General features: G+C 40.9%; 2 protein-coding genes across 8 annotated transcripts in view; one reads left to right on the top strand and one right to left on the bottom strand.

Annotated features, from left to right (window-relative positions):
- FBXL2 (F-box and leucine rich repeat protein 2) overlaps nucleotides 1–2,369 on the top strand; it is a 70,221-nt gene extending 67,852 nt beyond the window's left edge. For both annotated transcript variants that reach the window (XM_025204151.1, XM_006023601.3), the window contains exon 15: nucleotides 256–2,369. In XM_025204151.1, the coding sequence (XP_025059936.1) occupies nucleotides 256–363 (108 nt within the window). In that variant the 3' untranslated portion in view covers nucleotides 364–2,369. The remainder of the gene's footprint in view (nucleotides 1–255) is intronic.
- Nucleotides 2,370–2,457: 88 nt separating this feature from the next.
- UBP1 (upstream binding protein 1) overlaps nucleotides 2,458–22,418 on the bottom strand; it is a 79,911-nt gene continuing 59,950 nt past the window's right edge. For 4 of the 6 annotated variants that reach the window (XM_025204149.1, XM_025204148.1, XM_025204146.1 and 1 more), the window contains 8 exons: nucleotides 18,198–18,304; nucleotides 17,125–17,179; nucleotides 16,811–16,904; nucleotides 11,390–11,480; nucleotides 10,516–10,628; nucleotides 9,562–9,704; nucleotides 7,360–7,411; nucleotides 2,458–4,325 (listed from right to left, as the gene is read on the bottom strand). In XM_025204149.1, coding sequence (XP_025059934.1) covers nucleotides 4,288–4,325; nucleotides 7,360–7,411; nucleotides 9,562–9,704; nucleotides 10,516–10,628; nucleotides 11,390–11,480; nucleotides 16,811–16,904; nucleotides 17,125–17,179; nucleotides 18,198–18,304 — 693 coding nt within the window. In that variant the 3' untranslated portion in view covers nucleotides 2,458–4,287. Of the gene's footprint in view, nucleotides 4,326–7,359; nucleotides 7,412–9,561; nucleotides 9,705–10,515; nucleotides 10,629–11,080; nucleotides 11,215–11,389; nucleotides 11,481–16,810; nucleotides 16,905–17,124; nucleotides 17,180–18,197; nucleotides 18,305–22,418 lie in introns of those variants that run through there. The other 2 variants (XM_025204147.1, XR_003094028.1) reach the window with 2 other exon arrangements.

Here is a 22,418-nt window from a genome sequence, read left to right as displayed (position 1 = left end):
GAATATGGCCAGGTTCCAGTTTATTAAATTGTTTTCCTGTGGTTAAATATGAATGCCTTGCTCTTTGTAGTTATGCCAGACAGCTGTATGGAACTGCTTGGCTTACTCACTTTTAGAAGTGGCCGTAGACTTTAAAAGTATCAGGGACTTTAAAAAAAAATCTTTTTGAGGTTTGCCAGTAGTTTAGTATCTGCTGGTAATGGTTGTGCTTTACCGTTTATATTTTTTGGTTAAATTTTTGTTTCTCATTTTCAGGCTCATCTACCTCATGTGAAAGTTCATGCTTACTTTGCTCCAGTTACTCCACCTCCTTCTGTAGGAGGTAGTGGACAGCGACTCTGCAGATGCTGCATTATTCTTTGACAATAGTTAACATCAGGCTAAGGAAAACATTTCCTTTGGCTGTGGAAGAAGAGAATCAGACTGCAAGTGGTCTGCAGAGTCAGTTACCTGACTGCCATAGCAATGATGTGTCAATCATCCAATTTTTTGCTGGTAATGACACCAAGAAAGACATTTTTCCAGGTAAAAGTCTTAAGGATTGAGTTGGTGATGCTTTATTTTTTTTTAAACTCTTTTGCCTCCACCATCCCCCATTGGCATAACTGTGATACTGTATGGCAATGTTTACTTGGGTATTTCAAAGTAGTGAATGCTCAGTGAAAGTACCGATACCATAAGCCCCACTCAATGGAGCTATTACTCAATGTAAAAAATGTTTAATACAATTCAGAGTTCCTTATGTCAGTCATACGGGGAGAGGGGGAGTCCAAACTGCTGTTCTACAACATATTCATAACAAGACTAAATCTTGTCAGGTTTAAAGACAAATCAGCTTTAGTAGATAGACCAAAAATGTAATGGGGTTCCTTGTTTTTCATGATACAGCTTAAATTTTAAATAAACAGCAGGTTGGTTGCATGTAACTAAAGAGAAGCCAACTATTTAGAAGTCTGTAGAAAATATTTTCCCAAGATCAGGTAAATGATGTTGTAAAGGGATTGCAAAGCAGGTAAGAATGGGATGGGTACGTTATATTGTGTATGCTCTAGCTGAAAAGTAATCTACAGTGTTTATTAGATGGCCGTTATCATTCTGAGCCTGTCTCCAGTTTGTAAGGAGAAAAAATGCAACTGCCCTGGAAGGTAAGGAAGTACTAGCACTATTTTTGTATAGTGGCACATATATTAATTAAGTAACCTGATTTAGATCATGTGTGAAGTCTATGGGCAAGGAATTGAAGCTCTGGGCAGGAAAATGTGATTGTAAACCACAAATTGTGACACTGGTATTTTTTATATTAAGCAGCCTAACAAATGATCTGAAATAGGAAGTAATGAGGATCTCAAAATCTCAACATTTACTGGGAGGAGGGTTATTATTTTTATTTTGTTGTTGTTGCTGATTAGTAATTAAAAATATCTTGAGCATAATGGAAATAAAAAGTGACCTGTTGATACTTTACTGTACTACTACACATACAATGTTTCATTGTATTTTTTGTGTAGAAAGTATGTGAGCTTCAGTTAATATAACTTTTGACAACTCGATTGCCTCTGACAGACAGCTCTAACAAATGGGCATCTTGGAAACTTTGCCTTATCAGTAAGTGCAGCACTTTATTAAAACAGTTGTTTAACTAGAGCTGGCTGCAGGTATCAGTGTACATCTACACTTTGCCCTTAACAGCCAAGATTAATAGGGAACGTTTAAGACATGTGAAAATATGACAGAGCTTTTTGCTGCTGTATTTTTTTTGTAGTCAGACATTTTATTGTCACACAATTAGCTAACGGGGACAGCCTAAATAAACATAATCAGTTCAGAAAAGGTTATGTGTTTAGGGGCAGTGGGTGTCAACTTGTTCTGAAAACCAGAGATAACTAGCAGCAGCAAAGAAAGAAAAAAGAGAACAACAAAAAAGCAACCCCACACCCTTGTGCTGATGTGTACAACCTATTAAAACACTGCCACTTGCTCCATTCCCTCAACAGCTGAACTGAGAGTATCCCATACTAGCTTTTCAGAATGCATTGCCTTATGTTTGGCTCATTTTTAGCAATCTTACTGTGAATATACAATATTAAAATTGTACAAAACAAAACTTCTGCATACTCTAAAGTCATATACATAATTTATGAACTAGGAACTCAAATAAAAAAGATCACTGGATATGTATTGGGGCTTGTTTCAATGATTTCAGGACACCAATCTTACTTAAAGTATGTGGTCTTTTGGTTCTGTTTCACTGTCAGTCTTGACCAGCAATTGACCATCTTTCCAGAAAAGGCTCAACAACTACAGCATGACTTTTTTTTGCAATTAATTAGTTCATCTTTTCAAAAAATATGCTGGGGCAAAACTGAACTGCCTTGGAAGAGATAGAAAGTACAATGTTGTTGTTCCCAAAATGGCGGCCTCCATTTCAACACAGATTTCAAAAAGCAATTTACAAAATTATTGAAAAACATTTATTTATACTTAAATTGAAATGTGTACATCTTATTAAAAAACAAAAGCAATTTGCTGGTGCCATAATTTAATTCCAATTTCAAGTGAGCTGGACAAACTACTGTACAATTCTCAATACCCTTTAAAATTAGATAATTATTGGATACTTTCCAATCAAGGATTTTTCCACTTTTATAAAACATTTGGATTTGAAGATGGTGCTGAGCTGAAAGAACTGAACAACAATCGTCAATTCAATAAGATACTAAGACCCAAACAATACCTGAAGATGAGAAGTTAATAGGCAGAAGAAATGTAAAATCATGACATTTTACTTTATCGGTGCAGAAAACGTTAAGTCAAACAGGAAAGAAAAAAACTCTAGTTTTCATGGATTCAAATGTTCAGATTTGCTACCACTGTAGAGGCCTTTTTGTTAAGCACTTAACCCAGTTAAGAGGGAATTAATGCCCTTTTGCTCTCTACAAATTTCTCACTTAACACTATAGCATCCAAAAATTAAAGCATTCTTCCCAGATTTTGATGGGATGGGTGGTTCAAAGGCACAAAGGACGGTTAAGAGATCTCACTGCCACTTGTGCCTTCGACAAGTGTCCCCTGAAGTACCTATTACTGTGCAACTATAATGTTCAATCTGTGAACTGCAGTGCCATGTTCGACAATTTCCAGAAAAAACCCAGCTTTGAAAAAGCACATTACCTTATTTCAAAGGTAAGTTGTATGTTTGGTCATGTGAAAGAGGCACTGTGAAATTTTTGTGGTATGGATCTGAGGCTATAGAAACAGTTAAGATACTTGCCCATAAACAGAGACAATAGCAAGCATTTACCTGCTAGAGAGACTTAAGTGTTGTATATTTAGTGTTTAAGCAATTTAATGGATGCTGCTTAAAGCTATGATGTAGCCCCTTGGCGCCAGTGGGTCAATCTTCCCTCGTCAGCAATATTTCCATCAAGTCAGGAAAATCTAACTCTCACTGCCAGTATTTTTAAACCCACCATTTCACAAGCAGAAGGTTAAAGGGTTCAACTGCAGCACTGTTCCATAGAGAAACTAGAAACTAAATAAAGGATGCATAGGCAAAATTTTCCATTAAATTTGTTAAAGCAAAACACAAAATTACTTTGTACCCCACAGGATTTATACTACTCCTTCCAATAAGGTACTGTTGACAATGCAGTTGGCTGCATGCATATATTGCATCTGGCTAGGACTTCTTAAAAATCCTTTTCTGGCATTTACACTTCTTACGTACACTCTTATACACAATTTACACGGGGAAGCCGTTTTGACAGCTTTACTCTCAAAGACCCGACAACCTGATCACTATCAGCTTTTAACTACTCATCTCAACACAGATCAGTATGTGCTCTGCTAACATCAAAAAATAAAATTCAGCATAAGGTACAAGCAAGTAATAGACAAACTGGCACAGAAAGGTAAATGCCCCCAAATAAGTTTACATTCATCTCCGAACTGGATACAGTGCAATAGGAAGGCAGTAGTGCTTCTACAAACTGTATCTACTGGCCATAATTTGCCTTATTTCACTGAAGGGCAACCACCTTTGCTTACATTGTCTTCCATGCCTGTACATAAGCTGTCATGGCATTATACCTCTTATGAGGACACTTAGCTATGGCAGTGATAAGAAAGTTTACCTATCAAACAGCTCATTAGAAAGGTCATCTTGTGTTTTCAATATGAAACATTTTATATGGTGAAGTTAGATCCTAAGAGTTTTTGGATGATCTTCATAGTCATTAAATGTGACTTCACTCTGCAGTGGAATAGCAGTCCAGCAAATGTTTGCCCTCACTTCAAAATGATGTGGAAACCTTCACCATTTTCAGCTGCAAAGGAGAGAGAAAGTGGCATCCTTTTAAACAAAGCTCCCAAATACTGAAGGCAATACAATAAACCCCCCCACATCTAAAAGTGACATTTTCTCAAGTTCTTTAATGAGTAGAAAAAAGCTCATTCTTCAATATGAAGTTTATCTACTTGAAAAACTGTCCCAACTTTTTGACCCTTCTATGCAGAACACCGCAGCTTTGCCGCCTTTCTGTTTATAAATTTTGAAAATCAACTTTTAAAATCTTTCAATCTGATTTGAACTTTTATTTCTAGTATCCCATCCCAACTGAATCATCCTGTTTTCCTGATAGACTGCTCTGACACTGAGCATCACAGAACCAAGTCATCTTCCTCATTTCTAGTAAAAAGATCAATTAGTGCTCTCATTCTTCAACCTCATCTCATTTATAAGGCAGCGCTTCAAACTGAAACAAAAAGGAGCACTAGAAACAAAATATAATGCATACTGAGAATTATTTACACGATTAATTTCAAGTCAAGTCAGGTGATTTTAGTATTTTTCTTAGTTTTCATTAGCAAGAATCACTGAATAGCTTAGTGCAGAATTTCTTCAAACTGCTTGTGTGTGTGTTTGCAAAACATGGCAGCGTCCACCCCCTTCAGCCACTCTCCCACTACCTCATCCTCTCGCTGCCACTGTTAGCTGAAGCTGAGCAGGGGGAGTGCCCAACTTTACTACTGTGGAAGAAGGCAAGCATCAAAGCACTGATAAAGTCAAGCAGTTGAAAACTGCAGTAGTTACTGGAGCCAAATGGTGTTTTAATTTGAATCAGTTTTTACATCACCAGGTGTGCATAGTGAGTACCAGTTGTTGGATCTCAAAAATGGAAACCTTCACCTTTAAAAGGACTCTGAGCCCTGACAATACACCCAGACACAAGTCTTTTCACATGATGCTAAGGGATACTTCCCTAGTGAATTCTAACCCCTTATAGTATCTGGTAAAAGCAAGGGGTGTGTCATGCACTGAGCATATAGGGTACTGGACAGAGCAGTGATTCTTAACCAGGGTGCCATGAAGTCTTTCAGGGCACTATGCACTATCAGCACTATTAAATGTGCTAACACCCACACATGATTCACAAGATAAACCCAGAGATTTCAAATAGCAGTCCAGTATGACAAAAGCATTCTGACCTGCTGTGGTGTTTGAGCTCTTTGCAACAAAAGAATTGCTTTTATGTTTCCATACTTGAGAAATGAGTGAAAGATGAGAGCTGGCATTTTCTAAGGGGTACCTTGAGTCTACCAAGATTGAGAATCACTGGAATAGGGCATACAAATCTGGGAAGCATAACATGAAGGATGAAGGTAAGGATTAGGGAGGTATAAAGGAAAGCCAGGCTCCAGAAAGGTGAGGTAAGGGGCCAGGAACAATGAGGTATAAGCTGGACAGAATAAGTAAATAATGCCAGTCTATACCTGAGCAGCAAATACATGAAGTATTATTTGCATCATATAAATATGAATAGGAGCAATTAGCACAAGTCTGATTTTGCTCTTTCCATAAGCAAATCAGTTTAAAATGTAAGTCGGCAAATTCAAAATGCCAATTATTTAAAGTTTTGTAATACAAAGAAGTCTTTCATTGATAAGTTGTTGTGTCTTTTGAAAACAAGAAGAGTAATGCAGCAATCTGCATTATTAGCTCCTTTATGCTCAATAACAGATCCTCTGCAATTGTTGAACACAGGAAAAATAATCTTTTCTGGCTATGGAAAAAAATCTGTCACAGCTACATGGTACACAAGTACCAGGACGTTTTAAGGGTAATCCTGTAATCCAGCCTTTAATAGTCTCTACTTTTTGGCGCATATGCTAATTTTGAAATTTAAATTAAAAAGGTACCACAGAACAGGACACTTCTACTTTGGAAACTTCACAATACTCAGAGAGTAATTCTATTTTTGTAGGTACAGTAAAATCCCAGTTATTTGGCACGTGTGTGGAATGGGGGGTACTAGTAAGGTAGAAGTGCTGGTTACCTGAGGCACAGGGTTTCTGGCTGGATGCACAGCGGGAGGGGGGTGGCTCAAGACACTGCCCAGGAGTGCAGGGCTTCCAGCTCTGATCCCAGGTGGGAGGGGCCATAGGATTTGCTCCCAGAGCGGGTTGGTCCCTGCACCCCGGCGGCTCCGGCCCTGTCCCTGGCACTGGGAGCTGTGAGCCCTACCAAGGGAGCAGGCAGGAGAGCCTGGCCCAGCTTGCTGTGGCAGGCACTGCACCCGGCTCCTGTGCACAAGCCCGCAGGGATGGAGTCTCTGCCTGAGGGCACAGGACTCCCAGCTCTGACCCCAGGCAGGGCAGGAGATGCTGGTGCTGATCCCCACCTCTCCACCTGTGTCTGGCTGCACGCCACTCCCCCGCTCCCCACAAACACCAGGGCAGCCCGGCCACAGGCTGCTGCAACAGAGGGGAGGGGCGCAAATGCAGCCAGGGAAGAAAGTGGCGCAGCAAGCAGGAAAACGGGGCATGGCACCATGTGTGTCCCGCCCCTGAAATGCCAGTTAATGGAGTATTCCATTTAGTAAAATCCCGGATAACAGGGATTTTACTGTATATGGTAAAGTAGTGGGTGATAATCTAAACAGTGTTGTTGAATTACACCCACATCCTGTTGCTCCAGTAGTTTTAGAAATCTAGGAATTGGATCTGGAGCAATAACTTCATTCAAATATGTAAGGTGACTACTAACAGGAATCTGTGATTAATATTAAACTGGAACACTAAAAAGCAAAGATGTCTAAAGTATTGTGCTTTTACAATATACATTTTTTGAGTATAGGTTTTAAAGCAATCCAGTTCAGAAAGACTAGTGAACAATTCCAGGTTCCATCAACCAATTATAATTCTTTCCCTCAGCTCCATCTCAAGTTTGATGCATTTTCTGGTTTGTAAAAACAGATGCCACATAGCTAGAACTTCCACTGAAACGAAACCTGATTATGGCTTATTATTGCCACAATAACTTGATTTTCATTATCCCCATCATCAAAAAAGCCAGCATACCTTTTATTATGGTGACTAAGAAACAACTCTCATCTTGAAAGTTTTGAACCATCTAGAAATAGAGAGGACACATTAAAATAACATCCATGTCCCTGGTAGGAGGGCAGTCTGAATGTCCAGGCAGCTTTAGTTCCAAAAGGCTAATTAATACTTTCCTATATTCTGTTTCAATACATTGTGACATTAAATATACAGGCTCAAAAAAACTTCCTTACTGTTAAAACAGTAAGACAGTGGTGGAATTATAGGGCATTTTTACACGTGCTTCTGGCATGGCGCTGAGCACTTTTAATTAGTGAGCTGCTCTAATTAAAAGCACCTGGTGCCATGTCAGGAGCATGTGCAGTGGCGCAGCACGCCTCCATGCTGAGAAAATGGTGGCAGTACACACTGAACTAAAAGCACATCAAAAGTGTTTTAGTTCAAAGTGCACGGCCACCATTTTCTCAGTGCTAAGGTGTGCTGCACCACTGATATATGTGACACGTGAGGCTGCCAGAGCGCATCAGTTTACATACTGGTTGGAGCAACTCCTCTTATGTGTCTAAGTGCCCATACTGCCTAGGGAAGTCATACCATCTTCATTGTAAGTTTTCAGATGGAAGGTGGATAAGGATTTGATAGGGACGGTTTAGAAATAGCATTCATGCAGGGGTTGGACCAAATGACCTCTTGAGGTTCCTGAAGTCTGAAATTATAGCTGTAAGGAACAGTTGGAGTTAAGTAAACCAAAACCAAAGTGTCTGCTCAAACTTAAAGGTTTTTTTGTTGTTGTTTTGTTTTTTTAAACTGATGCATGGTAAAGATTCCATATTGCTACAATAAACATATTAATACTTTCATAATGTTCATTTACTTAAAGGTAAAAAGCATGCTACAAACTAAAGTGACTCACTGACTTTGAGGGGCCTTCCAGCACAGACCTTATTGCCCCGGTTGTAACTGTATAGAGTGCCAATAATGAATTCTGTAGGGATGCACTGATAGAGATTTCGGGGGCTGATACTAATAGCTGATTTTTATGGAGGCATATCAGCTGATACCGATCTGATTTCCGATACCAGCCTGGCAGCTTGAAGAGCTACGTCCAGCTGGTAAGTCTGTTGTGATGGAAGGGGAAGGGGAGGGAAGGAGCATGGCGGGGCAGATCGAGGCCCCCGCAGTGAGGGAGGGAGTGGGGCTGGAGCAGGCACTGCCCAACTAGGGCAGGGCACAGGACAGAGCTGCAGCTCGTCTGGGGGGCACAGGGTGGGGGGTTGGCTTCTATTGCTGTGCGCACCCTGTAAAAACAGGAGGGGTGGGGGGGAAGTGCCCTTGGCACAGCACCAGCCCTAGCAACAGCATGGGCAGGGTGGAGGGGGGTGGCTGCAGCCACCCCAAAATCCACCATATCCCTCCCCTAGCCCCCACTCCCAGAACCACTGCTGCCCACCCTGAGCACAGCCCTGGCCCACTCCTGGGAAGAGCTTGGCACAGCACCAGCCCCACCCTGCCCATGCCCCGCACAGATCCAGGGGCGCATGCTCCTGGACAAGGTGTGGCTCCGTCCTAGCTAGGCAGCACCTGCCTCAGCTCCACTCCCTTCCTTAGCGGGGGGGGGGGGGGTGGTTCTCCCCCCCCGGCCCCCCTTCCCTCCCCCCTCCCCTTCCACCACAACAGACTTTCCAGCTAGACACAGCTCTCCAAGCTGCTGGGCTGTGCTCCTTGCCATTTACGTGCTGTGCTGCAGCTGCACGGGCATTTATTGGCCAAATTATTGGCAATGTCAAGCCAATTTCTGATAGTCAATTTTCCTTATATCAGTGCTAATCCAATATTGGACCACAATATCTGTGTATATATGATTCTGTACTAAGGACCAAAGTCTAGCAGGAAGAGTTTAACTACATATTACTGTTTAGTGTTTTCTACTCTGGGGAGAAATGAGTATTTTAAGCAAACTACTGCGTTCATTTATTGTCTCAGTTCACTCTAACACTATGGAGAAACTCAAGTTCTAACTATCAAGACATTTACATATATGCTATACGCTCTCAAAAAGCAAAGGAGGACAATGCCACTTAAGCATGCCCACAGCAAGTGTGGATACAAGCTGTTTTAAAATAAGCCTCAGCTGTTAATGCACAGTCTTAATTGTGAACTAGTCTAATTTTGAAGAAATTACAAAAACAAGCAAATGGAATTTCTGAGGAGAAAAGTTACCTGATCACTAACAAGGATGTGGATACCAGTGGGACCCTGTCTGTAAACCTGATTGATCTGATGCAAAGGAATATTAAACACCAAAGCAAGCTTGCGAGTGACTTCTGAGGCTGCCATTTCTTCTAAGTAGATCGCATGATAAACTATAAAGGAAAAAAAATCAACTTTCAGTAAGCATTAGGCCAATTAATAAACATTTACTACATGGAAAAAACCCACATTTCTTCAGGATGTTTAATTTTATATCCCTGGTTTGCAAAACCCTCTAAGAAGCCATAGACCTTTGGCTGGCAAACACTTTCTTCCTAGTTTCTAATTCATTAATGGGTGTCAGCTGTCTTAATTTTTTCCTTCAAAACAGTTTCTTGTCACAATTCAGAACTGGAAGCAAACTACACAGCATCAGAAATACAAAAAAAAAAAAAAGATCTGCCATAACATGAAGTGACTAAAAATAAATGTATTTCTGTTAAAAAAACGGCTGGAAAAATTCTGTAATCCAGGCCATTCCTCATCACATGACTATTCTTAATAAAGATTGCTTTTTGACACATTACTACCCTATGGGCACCTTCAACACTTTGTCTTGTGAGCATTTTATAGCATAGGGAAAGGTCTTTTCCAGTTTCACTTGAATCTTATCCGCAGTGACACACAGTGACAAAATTTGGTGCATCCAAGAACAAAATAAAAAATTACAGTGAAAATTAAAGTACTGTATATCACAAGGCTTAAAACAGCTGTTGTGCCCCCAGTTCACACCCCCATCAACTTCCATCTGTGTACTCACTTGCTGAACCCAAACTTCCTACTGCTTCTTTGCACACCAGAAAGCCACAATTCTAGTGTATAAAACAAAATGGATCTATAGCTCTTTCCTCTCCCTAATACACTTTTACTTTGTACCTTAGCAAAACATGAAATGCTAATATTCAAGAGACCTTTGTATCATACCATATATTGCACCGTTGCTGTTATCGCTACTGCCTGCATCTTGCTGCCTTTCCAGTTGTATGCTCCTTGCTGGCTCCTGGCAGACATAGATTGTTAAACGGGGCCTAACAGACCTGCAATTTAAAAAGATCACATATTAAAAGGTAAACACTTTTACCCATGTACAAGCAAAATTTGTATTTCTCTGAATTCAAAGTCTTAGCATTCAGAACATGCTTAAAACATGACTGTTTTACACACTATTTTAAACGAATACATCATCAACTATCACAGGTAGCTAATCTAATGAGCTACTATCAGAACTATTGAGCTTGTCTGTCAAAAGTGCTAGTAAATTTAAGTTTAAAAACGAATTCCACAATTCTAAAATCATTAAGACCTGGCTTATTTACATTGGAATCCTGCAACATTATTACTGGAGTAGCAGTAATTACAGATCTTAAAAGTCAGCATGTTATTAAAAATCCATTACATCAGTTAGAATCAGTTACGTCAAATTAGAATGCTGAATTTGTTAATAATTAACAGCTATGACCTCAAAGACTTTAGGTTCTTTATAGCTCACCTAAATGAGAAGTTTTGTCTCTTGGCAACAAACCCATCCGTCTTGAAGAAATCAGTACTTCCCAACTGCATTGCTACCAGTCTTACAGTCTACCTTTGCATTCATCAGTGCCTGCATCATATCTGTGGCCTGCCCTGAAGGTATACACAAAACAGTCTTCTTTTGAGCACATTACTGCCAACTCCTGAGACAGCTCACATGGGCTTACGCCAATCTAACTCTGAATGCATACCTCCCAGATCCCCTATTCTAAGAAAGGCACATTCTATGATTAAACAAAAGCACTTAAGTGTGCGCTTGGCACTTTACCTGGATTTCAGTGCATTATATAGCCGAATTCCATCGGCCGGACCACAGATTTGTACCAGATCCTCTCTTGTCAGCTTTAATAAATCAGCACCTGGAGAAATACAAAGAGGAGGATTTTTGTCAGTTTTTTTAGTACAAAGCAAAAAGTAATGTCAACAATTTGTTTAGGACTGTAAATCTCCACAAGGGTGACATGGCACTTTGAGATCCTTTTAAGGGTGCCACAGGATGCCTCAATATTAGTGCTGTTAGATGTGCAAAAAATGATCCATAGGACAAACCTAGAGATCTCCAACAGGAATCCACAGTGTCAAAAAACATTCTGACCTCTTTGTGAGCTTTCTCAGTTCTTTGCAACAGAATTACTCCAAAAAAGTGAAAGCTAAGAACTGGCATTTCTAAAGGAGAACCTTGAGTTGAAAAAAGTTGGGAACAATCGGTTTAGGACAAGAGTTACAAGCTGATCCTTGAAGAGCAATACAACCATGCAAGTTAAAAACAGGATGAATGAGCCACTTCTGCTTTAACATTTTTGGAGAGGCACTATCCAATGCTATGTTTGAATGGCCTTATTTCCAGAGGTGGGCAGCATTAGTAGCACCAATTAGCACCCCTTTGACATAGTAATGTCATTTCTGTAGATACAAATAAAAGCCTAAATGATTTGATTTGAGTTAAAATATTTAAGCTGGGTGAATGTATTTCAGTTGCACATTACAAAGCAGAGGCATGCCCATAGCATGTTGGTTTATCATAAACTACTGTCCCTTAAGTACAGAAATAGTTGGACCACTGGTTCTATGCCATCTGCAACAAAACTGCCACCTTTGGCTATCTGTATTATTGCTGTTCTCGAGAACGTATTGCTAGACTTGCAAAATCTACCATAATAGGGGCCAACCTTTTCGGCAGCGGTGCCATAAATTAACTCCACACTCTCCCCAAGTACCACTCTTATCCCCTTTCTCTCCCTGATTTACTGCTCTGCTTTCTGCTTCCTGCCCTATATTCCACTTTGCTGCTTGTCCCCTCCTTGCTCTGCTGTGTGCCATGCACAGAGGCTGCTCGTGGCACTGGTGGCACCCATGCTGCAGGCTGGCCACCCGTGAGGTACATTTCCATCAAAAGCAAAAATGAAAGAATGCTCCTGTGTCCTGAAGACACGACTAACATTATTTCTACTCTTTGATCCTACTAGCTCTGCAGAATCAACACAAATAGAAAAGGAACATGTCCAACTCTGTCCCCTCTAGCCCACCAGACCTGTACATTTGCAAAGCCTATCTATCTGTTACCTCTTTGCAAACCTAACAATGGCTGTGAGATTGCATAAGTGTTACTCATGACACATTCTGAAAATCCAGGCAGGTCCAAGCAGCCAAAACAATTCTGGGGTCTCAACAAAGCTGAGAAGACAGGACAGAGGGATGTTATTCTATTAGGTCGGGGTGGTCAACCTGCTGCATGTGTGCCATGTGGCAGATCAGGGAGGAGGATAAGCAACACAGAAGCAGAAAGGGCATGGAGTTGAAAGCAGAGCAGCAGATGGAGAAGGGAGCACAAGGAAGGAAGCTGACAACTTAGCAAATTTGGTAGAAAATGTAGGACAGGAAACAGAATGGCAGATCGAGCAAGGGAAGAGGACTAGTGGTACTTGGGAAGGTTGGAGGACTAATTTGAGACATGCCTGCCAAAAAGGTAATTGTAATTGTATCAGGCCATGGGAATCTTTTGGGGAAGGGGAGTCTATGCAAGAGGGATGTGCTTTGTAAGAGACTTAAAAATGGTCAGTCATGGTGTCATGATAAGCGTTTTCAGGATTTGATCAGCACCAAGACAGAACATAAAGATGTTGGTAATTAAAATGAGTGGTAATTCAGGAGAACAGCCCACAAAACATGACTCTCTCAGGGAGAAAGTATGGGAAGAATGGTACCATAAAAAGGGTTAAACAGGAGGATGTGTGTCAAGATGCATCTAACATACTTTTATATACACACACTTATGAAAAAAGAAAAGCTTAGGGACTAGAATGTCTCTTAATCAAAGAGGATGCTGGTATAGCTCACATTACAGAAGCACAGTGGAATAACTTAAGTCAATGGCATATAATATCTGGCCATAAACTATCAGACTATGACAAAAAGATGACAGAATCTAGTAGAGAGGACTGTGCATTTGTTTGTGAACTCTACTATAGTAGTAGAGCTTTATTATTAGCTTCCTTACTAAAAAAGTGAAGGCTTAGAAACAAGCAGCAAAATCCAAAAATGTTCAGTTACTTGTATATAGACTGGTGAAGTGAACAATAGAGCACAGCCTACGGAAACAAATCTACTCATTGTAAGCAACTGCTTCTTAGAACAACTTTTTCTACAGCACAGAAGAGATGTTTCAGAAGCTGCATACATCTAGCGGTGAAACCAAGAGCTTAATTTGCAGGAGAAAATAAGTGAGGGAGGAAGTAAATGGACCAAATTGGATACTGTAGAACAGCAGCCACACATAATTGCTAACAAGATCTGTAAGTATATCATAATTAGAAAGCCCCCAAAATAACTGGTGGTTTGCCTGGTCTATTAGGGACTAATAGGAAAACTAAAGGAGGGAAAAGAAATGGTCAAGAAACTAAATTATTTCTTTGCATCAATCTTCACCAAAAAGGATGTTGTTGAATCACCCAACACCTTTCCTTTGTAGTAATGAAGATGGTACACTGGAACAAACTAGTAATTTAAAATAAAACACACTGCCAGACCCACCTGATCTATTAATGAAAATACACCGGGCATTAAGCTGCCACTGAGGACAGTTACTGTAGCAAATGATAGGAGGAAAGCAAATGCACGTGTGTAAAAGTCTCCAGGAATTATCCAGGAAATTGTGGAGCAGTAAGTTTGATATCTATATCTAGCAAACCAGTTGAAATTAAAAGAAGAATGAAACATTTGGAAGATCATATAAGCACTCGTTCATAGTCATTAGGGGCTAGAAGGGGCCTCACAGATCATCGGGTCCAGCCCCCTGTACTTGGGCAGGAAAGACTATTATTGAAGATCACTAGGGTGAATGACAGTTCTTCAAAAGGCAGCTCAGTAATCTATTAAAGCCTTCTCAAAGAAACCACTAGGATAGTGGACAAAAAGGGAATCCCGCTGAAAAATATTTTGACTTCCAGATGCCTTTAATGAGTTCCCTTAGAAGGAAACTAAGTAAACCACAGGACTAGGAGGCAAAGTGTTGCTATAAATCAAAAACCAGCCAAGAGAACAAAAAGAAAAAACACTAACGAATTTCAGCACGACAAAAAGTAAAATATAGGGTTACATTTGAATCTCTTGGTTGTGTTTAATATGACAGTTGTGGCTGGCTCACTGGATGTCAGTCCTGGTGAGATAATGGTGGCTCAACCCGATATGGGAATCTAAAATCCAGTCAAGTGTATTTACTGGCCACCAATCTAACAAGATATGGCTCTCTGCTTGAAGAGGGGAGAACATATGCCTGTGTGACACTGAAAAGTATACAGGCTCTCTCTAGGGGCATAAGACAGTCCTGGTACAACGTTCCATACCAGTACCAGCAGATGCTTCAGTAGTTGTGATGGTTGTTATTCTCCTACAGGCCCAGGAAGGCAGTTCTGGAGACAGGTTCTCATGTGCCAAAAGTTGTAGCTTTTCTGTAGTCCTCCAAATCATGCAGGTTCTGGAGAATTTCCTCCAGAGTTTGTGTATTGCCTTTTCTTATGGGAGGACAGCAATCCTCCCCTGGAGTGTCTACTTCCGTGTTCTGACAGCACTGGACATTCACACTGGAATTGCTGTTACCCATTTTGATTGCTGGGTTGCTATACTGGTGCTTGTTCCTTTCTTGGACCTCATTTTCTAAACCAGCCATCTGTATCTGCTAAACAAGGTGTTGCATGACGATTGCCTATGAGCAGGATCTTGGAATTTACTTACAAAAGGTACTATTCCAAAAGATAGGAGTTTGAACTTTATCTTCTGCACCCTGGCAGAAAACGATAGGCGCGTTTGGCATTTATTACATATGACAAAAGAGGTACAATTTGTATGCATCTTTCAATAGGGTTAGCCTACTGCAGAACAGAGGGCTTGAAGTCTTCTATGGTGAGGAGTCTTGCAGAGAGAGGAAGCCTTTGGTCTATGTTCAGTCAAGGTGAATCAATATGAGTGAAGCAACTGAAGATTAAAAGGTAATAAAGGAAGTTCCAAATAAATTTATAAGGTTTTCCTAAAGCTAAGATCTAGCACAGTAATTCTCAGCCAGGGTGCCACAGCACCTTGGAGTGTAGCAAGATATTTTCAGGAGTGTTGTGCAAATGCCTACACATAATTCACAAGATAAACCCAGAGAATTCAAGTAGGATTTCAGTGTCAAAAAAATTACAGCCAGTGGCAGTCTTTCTGATTTCTTCGCAAGAGAAAAACTGCTGTATTATTTTTCTGTAGTCAAAAAACAAGTGAAAACTTCAAGAACTAGTATTTTCCAAAGGGTGCCGTGAATCTAGCAAGAGTTGCCTTGAGATTGAAACCACTGATTTAGCAGGTCAGCAACTTACTGCTGTGGCTATAAGAAGGAGCTGAGGGGGGTGGGGGCAGGGGGTGACAGATGAGCTCCCCTTTAGGGCTGCAGCTGCTTCCAGATCCTGCATAAAAAAAAGTGTGAGGTGTATAGACACAACGGACACAACCACTCTAATTCCAGACATCTGTATCCATAGAGGGATCCACACTGACTGACATTTAAGGAAGAGCACTGGGACAATTCAATGAAACTAAAACTAAATTCAGAAAAATAACTTTTACCGCATTTGTAAAGAACTTCTTAAGCTTCAGGCAACAGGATGTCAAGGCCAAAAATTAGCAGAGTGAATGGATCTATAATTGTAATAGCTCTGGATGTTCTTCAGATAATGTGAACAAAAAATCATTGAACCTTACAGTTTGGGTTTTAAATCAATCTCTACAGATTAGGAATCAAGAAGGGGACAGAATATCCCACAACTACCAAACGTTAATTTTTTTGTACTTTCCACAGGAACACCAGGTGTTACAGACAGAACACACTGGATGGACCATAATTCTGAAGATCCTGTGCGTTATTTCATCTCCTCCCTACACAGCGGGTAAATTAGGTCTTAACTAAGTCTGTGAACCATCATTACCAAGTGACACAGAAGAACGAACCCAGTTTCGTTTGCAGTTGTCAGGATGAGCTTGCAGAGCTGGCAATTAGAAAAACAGCCTCTTCCTCCAACTGAGCACAATTAGCTTGTAAAGTAGGAGGATACACTAAATCTGCAACCCTACAATGCTATTCTTTACAATAGTTTTACAGAGACAACTATCATTTTAAATCTGTGGGAAATTTTTAAACAGGTAGTTTTAAAAATAATACCTGAGAAATTTGAAAAAAGCCTTGTATAGGTAGAGAACCTATGCTTGAGCAACCATTGTTGAGTTTCCTGGATTGTGGCTGAAGGAAGAAGTTGCTGTAATAAAGAGAGCTGAAGATTAGTTTACTTAGTTTATATAAATTACCAAAATAAACAGCTCAATAAGTTATAAAAAAAGACAATTATGCATATTATGTCCTTTAATCAAAGCATACAGATAATGAACTAGTTATAAATCAACTGTACTTCATATTATTCAACTGGAAACATGTTTCATTTAGCATAACAATGATGAAACAGGAGAACAGATACTCACATCTCCAGTCCCTTGAGAGGATCCATCTCCTTGATGATTAGGAGAGGAAGAATTGCTATTGGGGGAAGGAAACAACCATATTAAAGGATTTTTAGAAGGTGAGAGAATGTAAAAACAAACAAAAAAAGTCAAACACTGCACACAAAAGTATTCTGAAATTTGCAAAATAACAACATCCCTATTTTATGGCAGCTGCATGCCATGTAAGTCTACACAGGGAGGAACAAGTGTGGTAGAAAATACCCTTTAAGAGAATGCTGTCCAACTGGCAGCCCCTGGGCCACGTACAGCCTCTGAGGGGTTAACATGCTGCCCTGGAACTCCTGTGGGGCTGCCTTTCCCTCACTGCTCCGGCTGCGGTGGCAGCCAGGGCCTCTGGGGCAGGACAGCATGGTGGAAAGGGGCCCCCACTGAGCTTTTCAGACAGCCCACATCAGCACATGGTCCCCCAGGTGCTCAGAAGTTGAACTGCCCTGCTGTAAAAGAGAAAGACCACCACATTTAGATGGTTCAAGTCATCTGGTCTATAATTTCTTTCCAACTTGTCAACTGAAACACAGCTGTGTGCTCAGCGATCACGTACAAATTTTCTGTTCAAGTTAAATATTTCTAACAATATTTGGCTGACAGAAAGAGAAACCCAGGAGGTATTACTTTGACTCTCATAGAAGACAAATCAACTCACTTAGCCTTATTCTACCATGTTTTATTGATCAGATTTTCCAAGACAGCAATACTGATACGACACATAGTGCTTACAGAAATAAACTAATGGCATAAAGCACCTTTGTAACAAAAGAACTCTGTCCACATTAAGAAAACTGGTTGTATCTTGCTATAAGTTAAAGCAGTACAACATGGATCAGGACTCAGTTATAGCAGTTCAAAGACCACAGATTTGTGTCTTTGCTATGAAATGCAACATTTTCTCTTCTTCCATTTGCACACAATTTTGGGCATTAATTGTCCATCTCTCACATTTATTCATGTTGCATCTTCACTTGAAGGAAAATACTTCAGAATAAGTATGGTATTCAAAAGCTGTCTTCTGTATCATCATTTAAGATTCTTACCTGTCTGGGACACTATAGGTACTACTATGTTGAGCAGAGGTAAAAGTTGGAGCTGGGGTAGAGGTGTTGTTTACAAATGCCGTAGGAGTATCAGGCCATGGTGAGCACTGAGGGTAGAGAAAAAGATTTAAACTATAAATTAAAAATCTAATGGTATTTTGTGGCATACCTCCTTTCCTCAGGAGATCTGAATTCACAGAACAAAATTTTAATCTCAGTTTTCACATTAAACTTTTCCCATACTACTCATTCCATGTTTGTATTGCAAAAAAAAAAAAAGCTTGAGTTCTTTTGCTTTATGAAAAAGACTTATTTTACATTAACTTAATTATTGCCTTTGACCATACAATGAAGGGGACAGGGATGAAACTAGCAGAAGGACTGTGCAGGTTAGTCAGAAAAGGCCCCAAAACAAAGATCATGTCCTCAAGTAAGCTTCCATAAGTTCAGGAATAGTAAGTAAAACTGAGAAAATTATCTTTTGGAATAGCTCATCTAAACACACCTACTATGACAGTGGTCATGCTCATTTTTGTTCCAAGAGCATTGATATTTTTAAACTAAGCATTCCATGCACTACAATTTATGAACAATTTATTAAAAGACTAATCTGGTGCCCACATGCAGTTTTTCCTTTCTTTAATTTCATGACAAACTAGGAATTCTGTCCTAGTGATAAAACAGAGATTTATAGGCGAGTCAACTGACTGTCAAATTTGGTCAGTTTTTCTTTCTTCTTTTTTCAAATGACATTAATGTTTAAGGTTCCAAATGCTCTTTCCTGCTCATTACAATGTATTTAGGGTAGGTAAGGAAAAATATAAGAACAAACAAACAGGCTAGAACAAGCAAGCAGCCAAAGAAAGATGAAATAAAACAAAGGCCAAGATCATGCTAAGCATGCTAACAAAGGTTCCTGATATATTTGTCACGATCATCTGTGTATTAACTTAAATGTGAGCTAAATTTCCATGGGGAAAATTTCTGAAGCTGTTTCATTTCCCAGAAAAACAAGAATAAAACAGTAAATCCTAGCATTTAATGAGAATCTGTATTTCTAACAAGAAATATGAAGTAAATTCCAAGATGTCTGAGTACTGAAAACCTCTTTCAGTCACTAGAACCACAGTGCATAAGAAGTCTAACCCTGGCTGCAGATTTTTATTGCAAAATTATTATCTTTGAGCTGGAAGTAACTTGCCATTGCAGTAGGTAACAAAACCCGGAAGTGTGTGTGAAAGGTACTTAGTCTACACTGGTATTTTTGGTCTTGAAACTTAACTAAAGCAGAGTATGGCACATAGTTGCATAGATACAGCCAACCTCAGTATACAAGACTGTGACTACCACTCTTTGTACTGAACGTGATCTTTCATCATTATTGGTTTAGATTTATATACCACCCTTCCCAACAAAGTGCCAGGACAACTTATGCTAGGAGGGAAAATATATTACAAAAGCAGGAAGAGTATGGGTCTACAGTCTACTCTGTCATTCCCCACATGTTTCTCATCATAACTTAGCTTTCTAAACTTCTAGGGACAGGGACTATACTACACTAGGTTTGCACAGCACCTATCATTATCCAATTTTGTTCCTTAACTGTGGGCTCTTGCTAGCTTCATGCTTTTTCAGCATTTTAAATATTAAATTACTAAAGGGTATTTCTTTAATGCATTAAATATTGCACAATGCTTTCACAGCTATCTACACTTCCTTAAGCCACAGGTCAGAGGGAGAGCTTCTGAACTACTTTTGGCATCTGCTGTGCTTGCAGTCCCAGCTAGACCTACTGACTGCACAATTCTTCATACTCAGGAGGGGGCAAGATAGAGCCAGAGGAACAAAATGCATCACAAATAAGGCAAAAAATTCTATTCAAGGGTAGCCCCTCCCCTTTCATTCATGTCTGTATTGCCCTTCAATTAACAATTTTTATCTTGCCTCCTCAGCATTGAGAAATAAAAGGTGTTACCAAATAACCACCCCAAAAAGACAAGTCAGAATAATACTTAAAAACAAAACAAAACCAAACCCCAACAATTTTTTTTTCCAACAGGCAACTGCAATGTTGCCTTTAATCCAATCATCAGATGGTACCAATTAAACAGCAGCACAGATCTTTCTTTATAATAAGAACAACTGAAAGTAAGAAATAAGCCAATTCTGTAATGGGCATGCTGTAGGTGGGTCTTATCTTCCCTTCACAAGATAAGAGAAGGTAAAAGGAGCATTTGCCATGTTGGCTTCAAAATTAGCAGTGAAACAAAAAGGGCAGCGTAAGATATCTTCCATAAAAACTTGGGATGATGGGCATCCAGCTGTGTGCAGCCATTTTCTAGGAATGAATTTGCTTGCCATCCCAGAATAACACAGTTCTGGGTAGGTCTACATTTCTGTAAACTGAATATATTCTAAAGCTAGTAGAAATATAATGAGCATAATAACTAATAACTGGAATTGGGCACTTGTATGGGGACTTAGAATTAATGTCAACTCTATGAAGGGAAACCAAGTGCAGAACTGACATTACCCTTTAACTTGGGCAATGTACACAGTTTTATTTGAACTACCATATTTATGTGATACCAAGACGAGGTTTCCCCCTGCATTTAACATGGGGGAAAAGCCCCTTGTCTTGGATTTGAGTATGAGGCAGCAAAGAGGCCAGCAATTGGGGCCAGGGCCATAGCTGCTTCCTGCCCCTGCTCAGCCTCTACCTCCCCACACTTACCTTCGCTCCAGCAGGTCACAGACCATGAGTCTCCTCCAGTTACAACTCAGCCCTGTAGCAGCAGTGGGGAGCTGGGGCCCCACTTGAGCTGCCACTGCTGCTGCTACTAGTGTGCAGAGGCTGCAGTGTAGCAGCAGGGAAACCAAGTGGTGAGGGTGGACAGGCAATGTGGGGGGCAAGGAGCACGGGTCAAACCCCACTGCCACTGTTTTCCCCACTGTAGCTGTGGGGGAAGTGGAGGGGAAGGGGGTGAATTTAAGACAACCCTCCAATAATTCTATACACGGAAAATTGTAACAAACACATAGAATCTAATGATTGGGGGGTCATCATAAATGTGTGGCCATCCTGGTTTCAGGTAAATATGGTATCAAAAGAAAAAAGTTCTCAAAGTCCCTCTTTGGTTTCCTCAGTTTCATCACAACTCAGACCTTTGAGAAGAAACTGAACCCTGCAGACAGGGCCTAGACCTATGCTGATACGAATCTTAAAATTTCAAAATCTCAGCTAAGCAGCCTCTAACATTTGGTATTCTAGGTCTGGACAACAGCCTGACTCAATTCACATTTCCAAAAACCAGTAGAGAGATACAGCTGTTTCACCTGTGGCGGCACAAATAGTTTCTATAGTTTAGAAGACAGGGGTGCTCAATCTCTGGCCTGTGGAGCAAATGCAGCCCAGAACCATGGCATCTGGCCTGCAGGGCTCCCCATGGGTCAGGAAATTTCACAGCCATTAATAAGACCACCCTCTCCCTGACAAATCCCCAGGCTCCATGCACCTGGTCAAGGCCAGACTCTGACCCCCTTCCCTCACAGGGCTGGGCCATGCCCCCTTCCCACCCTGGATCGGGGCTAGGCCACATCCCTTTCCCCTGGCGGCGCCAAGCTAGGGCTTGGCCATGCTCCCTTGCCTCTCTGTGGGTCCCTCTCCCCACCCTCCTGCCACTACCACTCCCCCCAAGCTGGGCCATGCTCTGTTCCCTCTCTGCAGAGCCAGGTCAAGCTTCTTCCCCTACAGAGCTGCACTGGGACTGGCCTGCCCCCCTCCACATGGCCAGATGGTGCTCACAGTGCCCAACCAGGTGTCGTGCATCCACAGATGCATTTCAAGCAGGACCAAGGAGGTGATCCTCCCCCTCTATGCGGCACTGGTCAGGCCGCAGCTGGAGTACTGCATCCAGTTCTGGGAGCTGCACTTTAAGAGGGATGTGGACAGCATCAAGAGGGTTCAGAGGAGGGCCACTCGCATGATCAAGGGACAGCAGGGCAGGTCCTATGAGGAAAGGTTACGGGACCTGAACCTGTTCAGCCTCCAGAAGAGAAGGCTGAGGGGGGATCTTGTGGCCTGCTATAAACTAGTCAGGGGGGATCAACAGGCACTGGGGGAGTCCCTGTTCCCCCGAGCGCCGCCAGGAGTGACCAGGAATAACGGTCACAAGCTGGTGGAGGGAAGGTTTAAGTTGGACATCAGGAGGCGCTACTTCA

This window comes from Alligator sinensis, unplaced genomic scaffold (genome assembly GCF_000455745.1).
Source record: "Alligator sinensis unplaced genomic scaffold, ASM45574v1 scaffold1118_1, whole genome shotgun sequence".
In the NCBI taxonomy this organism is placed as follows: Eukaryota; Metazoa; Chordata; order Crocodylia; family Alligatoridae; genus Alligator; species Alligator sinensis.
The sequence above is the reverse complement of the archived record's forward strand: the minus strand, read 5'-3'. Positions and strand labels throughout refer to the sequence as shown.